This window comes from Rutidosis leptorrhynchoides, chromosome 1 (genome assembly GCF_046630445.1).
Source record: "Rutidosis leptorrhynchoides isolate AG116_Rl617_1_P2 chromosome 1, CSIRO_AGI_Rlap_v1, whole genome shotgun sequence".
NCBI classification, from domain to species: domain Eukaryota; kingdom Viridiplantae; phylum Streptophyta; class Magnoliopsida; order Asterales; family Asteraceae; genus Rutidosis; species Rutidosis leptorrhynchoides.
In genome coordinates this window covers 149,068,434-149,080,130 of record NC_092333.1, presented here as the reverse complement: position 1 = coordinate 149,080,130, position 11,697 = coordinate 149,068,434, and the positions used below count along the sequence as shown (strand labels likewise).

At 33.4% G+C, this 11,697-nt stretch overlaps 1 protein-coding gene across 1 annotated transcript; it reads left to right on the top strand.

The window, feature by feature from the left end:
* Positions 1–10,139: 10,139 nt before the first annotated feature.
* LOC139890146 (uncharacterized) lies at positions 10,140–11,115 on the top strand. Its single transcript, XM_071873045.1, has 4 exons — positions 10,140–10,610; positions 10,689–10,718; positions 10,794–10,923; positions 11,024–11,115. The coding sequence occupies exons 1-4, from the start codon at positions 10,140–10,142 to the stop codon at positions 11,113–11,115; spliced, it is 723 nt and encodes a 240-aa protein (XP_071729146.1).
* Positions 11,116–11,697: the final 582 nt, after the last annotated feature.

Below are 11,697 nucleotides of genomic sequence, written 5' to 3'. Positions count from 1 at the left end.
TTCTTGGAACGTTCTTCGAATGTCTTACAAACTGATCTCGCCTTAAATAGTTGTGCTGAAGAATTCTAACCGACTCTAGACAAGATTTCATCAATCATGTCTCCGGGTAGGTCTCTTAAAATATTGGGTTGTCTATCCATTTTGTGTTTTTATACTGTAAAATAGACAAGAGTTAGATTCATAAAAAAAATACTTATTAATACAAGCAATTTTGACATATATCATAAAGCATAAGCACACTATATTACTTATATTACACCACACGAATACAACTATCTTATTCCGACTCACTTGTTTCTTCTTCTTCGGTTTTGGTTCGTTTTGCCAAGTTTCTAGGGATATATGATGTTCCCTTAATACGAGCCGTCGTTATCCACATTGGTTTAGAAAAACCTGGTGGTTTAGAGGTTCTCGGGTCATTGTTACAACTTAAGGACTTCGGGGGTTGACGATACATATAAAGTTCATCGGGGTTGAAATTAGATTTCTCTATTTTTATGCCCTTTCCCTTATTATTTTCTTTTGCCTTTTTAAATTTAGTTGGGGTAATTTCTATAACATCATCGGAATTCTCGTCGGAATCCGATTCATCGGAGAATTGGTAATCCTCCCAATATTTTGCTTCCTTGGCGGAAACACCATTGACCATAATTAACCTTGGTCGGTTGGTTGAGGATTTTCTTTTACTTAACCGTTTTATTATTTCCCCCACCGGTTCTATTTCTTCATCCGGTTCCGATTCTTCTTTCGGTTCCGATTCTTCTTCCGGTTCCGATTCTTCTTCCGGTTCCTCTTCGGGAACTTGTGAATCAGTCCACGAATCATTCCAATTTATATTTGACTCTTCATTATTATTAGGTGAGTCAATGGGACTTGTTCTAGAGGTAGACATCTATCACATAATATCAAACACGTTAAGAGATTAATATATCACATAATATTCACATGTTAAAAATATATAGTTTCCAACAAAATTTGTTAAGCAATCATTTTTCAAGTAAACACGGTCGAAGTCCAGACTCACTAATGCATCCTAACAAACTCGATAAGACACACTAATGCAAAATTCTGGTTCTCTAAGACCAACGCTCGGATACCAACTGAAATGTCCCGTTCTTATTGATTAAAAACGTTCCATATTAATTGATTTCGTTGCGAGGTTTTGACCTCTATATGAGACGTTTTTCAAAGACTGCATTCATTTTTAAAACAAACCATAACCTTTATTTAAAAAGCTTTACGTAGATTATCAAATAATGATAATCTAAAATATCCTGTTTACACACGACCATTACATAATGGTTTACAATACAAATATGTTACATCGAAATCAGTTTCTTGAATGCAGTTTTTACACAATATCATACAAACATGGACTCCAAATCTTGTCCTTATTTTAGTATGCAACAGCGGAAGCTCTTAATATTCACCTAAGAATAAACATTCTTTAAACGTCAACAAAAATGTTGGTGAGTTATAGGTTTAACCTATATATATCAAATCGTAACAATAGACCACAAGAGATAAAAATCATTCATATGGTGAACACCTGGTAACCGACATTAACAAGATGCATATATAAGAATATCCCCATCATTCCGGGACACCCTTCGGATATGATATAAATTTGGAAGTACTAAAGCATCTGGTACTTTGGATGGGGTTTGTTAGGCCCAATAGATCTATCTTTAGGATTCGCGTCAATTAGGGTGTCTGTTCCCTAATTCTTAGATTACCAGACTTAATAAAAAGGGGCATATTCGATTTCGATAATTCAACCATAGAATGTAGTTTCACGTACTTGTGTCTATTTTGTAAATCATTTATAAAACCTGCATGTATTCTCATCCCAAAAATAGTAGATTTTAAAAGTGGGACTATAACTCACTTTTACAGATTTTTTACTTCGTCGGGAAGTAAGACTTGGCCACTGGTTGATTCACGAACCTATAACAATATATACATATATATCAAAGTATGTTCAAAATATATTTACAACACTTTTAATATATTTTGATGTTTTAAGTTTATTAAGTCAGATGTCCTCGTTAGTAACCTACAACTAGTTGTCCACAGTTAGATGTACAGAAATAAATCGATAAATATTATCTTGAATCAATCCACGACCCAGTGTATACGTATCTCAGTATTGATCACAACTCAAACTATATATATTTTGGAATCAACCTCAACCCTGTATAGCTAACTCCAACATTCACATATAGAGTGTCTATGGTTGTTCCGAAACATATATAGATGTGTCGACATGATAGGTCGAAACATTATATACGTGTCTATGGTATCTCAAGATTACATAATATACAATACAAGTTGATTAAGTTATGGTAGGAATAGATTTGTTACCAATTTTCACGTAGCTAAAATGAGAAAAATTATCCAATCTTGTTTTACCCATAACTTCTTCATTTTAAATCCGTTTTGAGTGAATCAAATTGCTATGGTTTCATATTGAAATATATTTTATGAATCTAAATAGAAAAAGTATAGGTTTATAATCAGAAAAATAAGTTACAAGTCGTTTTTGTAAAGGTAGTCATTTCAGTCGAAAGAACGACGTCTAGATGACCATTTTAGAAAACATACTTCCACTTTGAGTTTAACCATAATTTTTGGATATAGTTTCATGTTCATAATAAAAATCATTTTCTCAGAATAAAAACTTTTAAATCAAAGTTTATCATAATTTTTAATTAACTAACTCAAAACAGCCCGCGGTGTTACTACGAAGGCGTAAATCCGGTTTTACGGTGTTTTTCGTGTTTCAAGTTTTAAATCATTAAGTTAGCATATCATATAGATATAGAACATGTGTTTAGTTAATTTTAAAAGTCAAGTTAGAAGGATTAACTTTTGTTTGTGAACAAGTTTAGAATTAACTAAACTATGTTCTAGTGATTACGAGTTTAAACCTTCGAATAAGATAGTTTTATATATATGAATCGAATGATGTTATGAACATCATTACTACCTCAAGTTTAGTAGGTAAACCTACTGGAAGTGACAAGAAATGATCTAGCTTCAAAGGATCTTGGATGGCTTGAAAGTTCTTGAAGTAGGATCATGACACAAAAACAAGTTCAAGTAAGATTTTTACTCGAATTAAGATAGTTTATAGTTATAGAAATTGAATCAAAGTTAGAATATGAATATTACCTTGAATAAGAAAGATAACCTACTATTTATAACAAAGGTTTCTTGATCTTAGATGATTACTTGGAATGGATTAGAAAGCTTGGAAGTAAATTAGTAAACTTGAAGGGATTTTTGAAGTGTTCTTGAAGTGTTCTTCCTATGATGATTATAGCTTGATTCTTGAAGTTATTTTTGATGAAGATGATAATTAACTACTGGAAAAATACATTCATAATAGTTTGGGTGTGTTGAGAGAGAATTAGAAAGAGAATTGGAAGTGAAATGGAGTGAATGATGAGTGGTAATTGGCGAGTGGTGAGTGGGGTTAAAAGGAGTTCTAGTTAGTTGACTAGCTCATGGTAGAAGTTAAAATTGATTAGTCATACATGACATAATCAAGAGTGGAATCCCATGCTAGTTCCTATTGGTATATACCCATAGTAAGTATGTTTTGAAGCTGTGTATAATACGGGTAAGAATACGACTAGAATTCTTGATGAAAGAAAAGAATGGGAAAGTAACTGTAACAATTTTTGTTAAGTATGAGTGTTTTGATATATGTCTTGAAGTCTTCCAAAAGTATTTTAATACATCTAAATACACTACATGTATATACATTTTAACTGAGTCGTTAAGTCATCGTTAGTCGTTACATGTAAGTGTTGTTTTGAAACCTTTAAGTTAACGATCTCAATTAATGTTGTTAACCCATTGTTTATTATATCTAATGAGATGTTAAATTATTATATTATCATGATATTATGATATATTAATATATCTTAATATGATATATATACATTTAAATGTCGTTACAACGATAATCGTTACATATATGTCTCGTTTCGAAATCCTTAAGTTAGTAGTCTTGTTTATATGTATATAACTCATTGTTAATATACTTATGGAGATACTTACTTATCATAATCTCATGTTAACTATATGTATATCGATATATATATCGTCATGTCATTTTTACAAGTTTTAACGTTCGTGAATCGCCGGTCAACTTGGGTGGTCAATTGTCTATATGAAACATATTTCAATTAATCAAGTCTTAACAAGTTTGATTGCTTAACATGTTGGAAACATTTAATCATGTAAGTATCAATCTCAATTAATATATATAAACATGGAAAAGTTCGGGTCACTACAGAGTCGTTCTCGTTTATGCGCACTTGTGTTGTGATATTGTGAAGTCATATTTCCCCGGCCCTATTTGGGGGTATGACAGAGTGGTATCAGAGCCAGGTTGTTATAGAGAACTAGGATTACATTTTATGTGTGCCTTATGTGTTAGTTAGGTGCCTTAGCAATCTATAGGACTATAACCTTTCCTGCCTTAGTTTAAGCACCTTACTTATTTGTCTATATTCTTGCCTTAGTTTAAAGTGCGATTCTCATTTCTATGCTTGCCTTACTATGCTCTCTTTATATCTTAACCGTCATACCATGCCTTAGAATCTGCTTAGTACTCCTGCTCTAGGATGTCTAGTCATCACCCAGTCATCGTTTTGGATACCGAAGGATCCGACACTGAAGGATCTATCCACACACTCAATTACTCACTTGCTTCACCATCATTATCACTAACCAACCCATACTACCTCTTCTTATACATTGATGTTGCTACCTAGTGCACCATAACTCTTCAACTAATACTGTTTTTGTGTATTGAAGATCAATGGCAACCCGTGGTGCTAACGCTCTTCCAAATGTCACTTTGACTCCCGCACAATTTCAACAACTGCTTGCTGCCGCCCAAGGCAACAATAATCAAGGAAACAACCAAGGAACTCTACCTACATCATGCACCTACAAGGAGTTTATGAACTGTAAGCCCCCATCATTCAATGGAAATGAGGAAGCAGTCGAATTGACTCGTTGGTTCGAAAAACTTCAAACAATCTTTCGTATCGCGAAGGTCGACCGAGTGAAGTATGCCACTCACACACTAGGTGGCCTTGCTTTGACTTGGTGGAACGCTTATGCCCAAACTGTGGGCCTAGATGCTGCTAATGCTATTCCATGGGCCGTTGTGAAAAGAATGATGACTGATAAGTTTTGCCCAAGGAACCAAATTCAAAAGTTAGAGGTTAAGTTTTGGGAATTGAAGGTCAATGGTACCAATATTGAAGCTTATACCAATAGGTTTATAGAGTTGGTTTTATTGTGCCCAGACATGGTTCCCACTGAACAAAAGAAGATCGAGCGATACATAGAACCTGATGAGATTCAAGGAAATGTTGTTGCTGCTAGTAAAGAGACCTTAGATGCAGTGATACTTATGGCTCAAAACTTGATGATGGCTAAGAGGAGAAAGGCTGCGGATAATAAACAAGCCGAGGCTAAGACTAGTGAAGGCAAAAGGAAATTTGAGCCTGCTCAGGAATCAAACCAAGGTTCAAATAAGAAAGTTGCTGAAAATTCAAGAGGAGGTTATTCTGGGAAACCATCTTATTGTAAGCGTTGTGAGAGACACCATTCTGGGTGGTGCAAGGCTGAGTGCACCAAGTGCAAGAAGATTGGTCATATAGCCAAGACTTGTAGGGTTTCAGTTCCTTCAACTGGTACACCTGCCATAAAAGCCAACGCAACCGTTCCTACATGCTATGACTGTGGAGAAAAGGGGCATTTTCGCAACCAGTGTCCAAAGAAAAAGGATAACATGGGAAATGCTAAAGGCCGAGCGTTGGTGATGACTGCCTAGGAAGCTCGGGATAATGAGGAAGAAAGGGAAGAGGCACAATGAAGAGTTTTTGACAACTACAAGAGTCATTTAAATTTCTCATAGTTTCTTTATTTTATCATTTAGTACTTCTATATTTTGGAAGATTTCGTTAAATTTTTGTAGTATTCTGGTTATTTTCTTTAAAATGAATGAGTGATGTTATTTTCTTGTCTTTCATTTTCCATTGAATCATTCACCTCGAAGAAGATGAATATTGACTAGATGACATAGTAGTAACTTTATGGAGTGATAAAAGTATGATTTAGTATAATATAATGGCGCCTGATCAACGTAGTTATATTATGATAAGTCATGCAGAAATCCTAATGGATCATGATGGAAATAAGGTCTGATCAACCTTAGGACCATTGTGTACCATTACCTACTCCTTACCTCTATATTGTCAACTAAAAATATCAACCCTAGATATTATATTATCCTTCACTTGTAAATTATCCACGCCCGGTGCTGCACCTATTGCGTAGGTACCATACCGGTTAGCTCCATCCGAAATAAAAGAGTTATCCAGCCAACTCCAGAGAACTTTTGGAGAAAGGTTTCATTCGTCCTAGCTTGTTTCTGTGGGGAGCACCCTTTTTTTTCATTAAGAAGAAAGGTGACACCGAGAACTCAACAAGCTAACCATCAAGAATTGTTATCCACTTCCGCGTATTGATGATCTGTTTGACCAACCGCAAGGGTCAAGTATCTATTTGAAGATTGATCTTAGGTCGGGTTATCATCAATTAAGAGTCAAGGGAGCTGATGTTTCTAAGACTGATTTCCGAACTCGTTATGGACTCTATGAGAATCTTGTCATGCCTTTTGGTTTAACCAATGCTCCTGCTGTATTCATGGATCTTATGAACCATGCATGCAAACCTTACCTTGATAAATTCATGATCGTTTTTCATTGATGACATCATAATCTATTCCAAGAGCGAGAAAGAGCATGAGCAACATCTGCGATTGATTCTAGAACTCTTAAAGAAGGAACAACTGTATGCCAAGTTTTTCCAAGTGTGAACTTTGGCTGCGAACCGTACAATTTCTCGGACATGTAGTTGATAGTGAAGGAATACATGTCGATCATATAAAAATCACCGCTATTCAGAAATTCTTGAGAACTAGTCTTGGATGAAGCACATAAGCCTAGATATTCTATTCACCCAGGCTCTAGTAAAATGTATCACGAGGTGAAGAAGTTTTATTGGAGGCCTCATACGGACAAAAATATAGATCCCCACTGTAATTAAGTGTAAACTTTGCTTTAACAAAACGTTGACCGAATGATAATTTTTAGTCAACACTTCCTGTTAATTAAAGTTCATACACTTCACATATCGAATCTTAAAAAGTGTCTTGTTGATGACATACTTATTATTCCTTTGGATGCTCTGCATTAATGATAAAATGTACTTCACCGAAGAACCGATAAAGGTTATGGATCGTGAGCTTAAAGGCTTGAAACAAAGCTCTATTCCTAATTGTTGAAATCCATTGGAATTCACGACGAGGCCCCGAGTATACCTGGGAACGTGAAGACCAGATGACGCGGAAATATTCCCATCTTTTCTCAACCGAAACTTCTGGACGAAGTTTAAATTAATGGGGAGGTACTATAACAACCTTCACTTTTCCATTCTGAATTTACCAGATTGCCCTTAGCGTTTCATTTCCTGATCCTGTGTATTGTCATTAGGATTGTATCCAGATAATTAAATGCTCTATAATTAATGCATATCATTAATAATTTGAAACCCTAACCTCAAATATTAATTAAACCCTAATCTTGTAAACCCTAAACTTAACCCTATACATTAAATATTAAACCCTAATACCATTTAATATTAAATATTAAACCCTAACCCTAATACTAAATTAATAATATAAATTATTTGTAATAAATTAAAGGTGACAAATTACAAATTTAAAAAAACTAATAACAACTAAGTAAAAATTAATAAAAGTCATGGACGAAGTATAATTGATTAAATAAGGTGTAATTTAAATAAATGAAACTTTAATAATAATAATAATAATAATAATAATAATAATAATAATAATAATAATAATAAATTTATAAAATATATAAATAAATAGTATATGCCGAAAAAAAAATTAATATGGATACAAATCGGCTAAATAAAAAAAAAAACTTGATCCCTAATACAACTAATCCTAGTCTAATACTAATACTCTTCCTTGATCATCAAGAAATCTAGTGGGATTAGGATTTCCAAAATCCCTATAAATAGCTTCATGTTTTTCCAAGTTTAACACCACAAAAACCCTCTCTTTTGTTGCTGCATAGTCGATAATTCCCAGCTCTTTTTCCCTCTTCTTGTGGTCGACTAAAACAGCCCTCCTACAGCCCTCTTTTAGTCGCAAGCAACAGACCCAATCATCCTTTTTAGTCGACACATAAACCCTCCAAAAACTTGCTGCAAGTCGACACTTTTTGCTCTCCATCACAGCCTCTTTTAGTCGACAAATCAGCCTTCTAAATTGCTCCATTCGACAGCCCTTTAAACCACCTGCAGTCACCACTTTCCTGCTGTTCAGGCCTCCTGTTTCTGCTGTACCTTTCGCCACTGCCAACAACTCTTCCTGCTGTATCTGTGTAATGAAAACAGCCCAAGAAACAAGTTAATTGGGTCGTGATCTGTTGCTGTTGTTCCTGCTGTGTTTGTTGAACCAAAACAATCCAAGAAATCTCCTATTGGGTCGAAAGTGCTGCTGCAATTCAGCTCATGTTTCATCTTTCAATCATCAACTTTTTTCTTGATCTTAACCTCTAAAGGTATACTAAAAACCCTAGCTCAAACTTGCTTTTAATCTATTACTTTTTATTATGTTATAAGTAATATAATCAAGTATGAATTTTGATTATGATTATGAATACGTTATAAAGTTAGATTATGATTATGTTTATAAGAACAAGTAAAATTAATAATGGTTAATGATATATGATTATAAGTATTGTGTATGAAAGAATATGGTTAGTGATTAATAAACTAGTCATGAATGTGATTAAGAAGGTTAAACATAAAAGATTATGAATAAGTTAGATGATTAATGAATAAGTTGAAAGCATGATTAGTTATTATGATTAATAAGATTAAGTATGTTAATAAGGTTAAGAAGGATAATGAAAGATTATGATCTTGATATATAAACTAGATAAGTAAATGGATAAAAGATTATGAGTATGAATTGATCATGATTATTAAGATTAGGGTTGTTGAATATGGTTAATACAAATAAAAGGGATTATGGTTTTATGTAAGTGAATAATGATTAGTAATAATGGATGTTGATTAAAGACTAATGATAATGATACATGCATGCATGCATACGTACGTATGTACATGTGTATATTGTAAGTATATGCTTGTGTATATATGTATATATATATACATACGTGTATATATGTGTGTACATATGTATGTATAGGTACGTGTGTGTGTGTATGTATACATGTGTAGGTATGTTATGTTAGGGCCTGTTTACTTAGAGCTTATTGGGCTTAATGAGCTGGAAGTATTATTCGGTCACCAGATTGCTTTGTTTACTTTTAACTTAATTTTACAACTTATCTTGTCTAAAAGCTTACTCATTAATGTAGAAAAGGGGTGTTGTCCCCATCTGGCCAATTTGTTTCCAGGCCTACCCTTTATTCTTCCAATTCTCAAAAATTAAAATTAAAAAGAAGCTGGGTTAAGCGATCGTGGACTATTCTGACTAATCTTTTTTCGATTGATTCACTGTCAACCTCTAATCTACATCTTCAGGTAAGTTTCTATTTTTTCATTTATGTTTTTGATTTGGGTTTTTTTTTTCTAGAACATAAAACATGTACGATATTAGTTTTTTAGGTTATTGATTTGGGGTTTTGTTTGAAAGTGTGTCTCTCCAGCCTTATATTAGATTTTGATGTGTTAATAGATAGAAGATGATAAATTGGTGGGTTTGATGTTTTTATTAAAATACACTTGTTTATTTGTGTTGTCTTTAAAATTACTCGGAATACTTGTATAATTGAAGTGGAGTGGTTTGCTTAATGGATAGAATTTTGTGATAAACAACTAACAGACATGCGAAATAGAGCGGTTTAGTTAATGGATTAAATATAAATGGTTAAAGTGATTATTGTGTAGTTTTTGTAACCTTTACAATAAGAATATATATGGAAAATATGAAATTTGAAGTATACTGTAACCTTGACAATATAAACAAATATATTTGTAGGTGAAGTATGGATGATGAAGATGAACTTTTAATCTTCCTTATTATATTTTGGTATGTGAGATGTAAAATCATATCAAGAGGAACAAAAAGAAATAGAGATCTCACTTCCGCGTTAAGTGGACATGCTTATACACAAGAATTATTAGTTGGATCAAATACACAATGTCATGAGCTAATGCGTCTCTCACGTGATGCGTATGTTCTATTATGCAATCATTTTAAACAAAAAAATTGGTTGCAAGACAGTAAACATATAAGTGTAAAGGAGAAGATCGCGATATTTTTAACGGTTCTTGCACAAAATGATCGGTATAGGGCCGTAAAATATAGATTTCAACACTCGTTAAGAACCATTCACATATATTTTCATGAAGTTCTACAAGGAATGATGCAATTTGCGCGAGAAATCATAGGGCCGACATATCTCGATGACCCAAATGTTTCGGATAGACAAAGATATTTGAGAGAAATGTTTCCGGTATGTTTTATTGAAGTAGTTGTTTACAAACTAAATTTATTTATATGTTAATTTTTATATAATGTTTATACAATGAAGGGAGCAATAGGTGCACTTGATGGGACACTTGTACATGCAATTGTGCCTAATAAATAGCAATCTGCTTATAGAGGTCGAGGTGGTGGTCGTTGATACCAAAATGTTTTAGCAATATGTGATTTCAATATGATGTTTACATTTGTTTGGGCTGGATGGGAAGGTATAGCACATGATTCTAGGATACTGAATGAAGTAGTATACAATCCAACTTCCAGTTTTCCTATTCCTGCGCCAAGTATGTACCATGTTCAATTATTGTATAAAGTTCCATTTCCCAGTTTACACTATAAACTATATATAAATATAAATGTTATGGCACTTATATATTTTTGCAGATAAGTATTATCTATGTGATGCCGCATATGCCAATACTCGAGGATTTTTGGCTCCATATCTCAACACAAGATATTGGTTGGCAGATTTTTGACGTAGTCGAGCTTTGACCGACAAAGAAAAGTTTAATCATGCACATGCACAACTTAGAAATGTCATTGAACGTTCTTATGGTGTCTTAAAAAAAGATTTCCGATCCTAAGAGAAATGGCTCAATTTTCATTTCCGATACAAAGAAATGTAGTGATTGCTTGTTTCGCGATACACAATTTTATTAGAAAATGGAATATTTATGACAAGTATTTTATGGAGTGTGACGAAGATACTCTTTTTGACAATAATGAACAACCCGAAGGAGATGGAGAAGAACCACCTGATGGAACATATGATGATTCTCAAAATTCTCAATATATGGCTAATTTGCGTGATGAAATTGCTCAAAATTTAGAGCAAGGGACTTGAATATTGAAGTAGTAAGTTTAACAGTTAAAGTACTTCATTTGGCTCTATTTTGTTGATATGTATATTTGACTACTATTTTGAAGTTTAGATAACTTAAGTTGAAGTATCTTTCAGTAGACTTTGAAGACTTGCAAACTTGTATTCATATAAATATGTATTTTCTTTTAGTATTGCAACTGTATCTTGCCATTTGGATGCAACTGATCTTAATTTG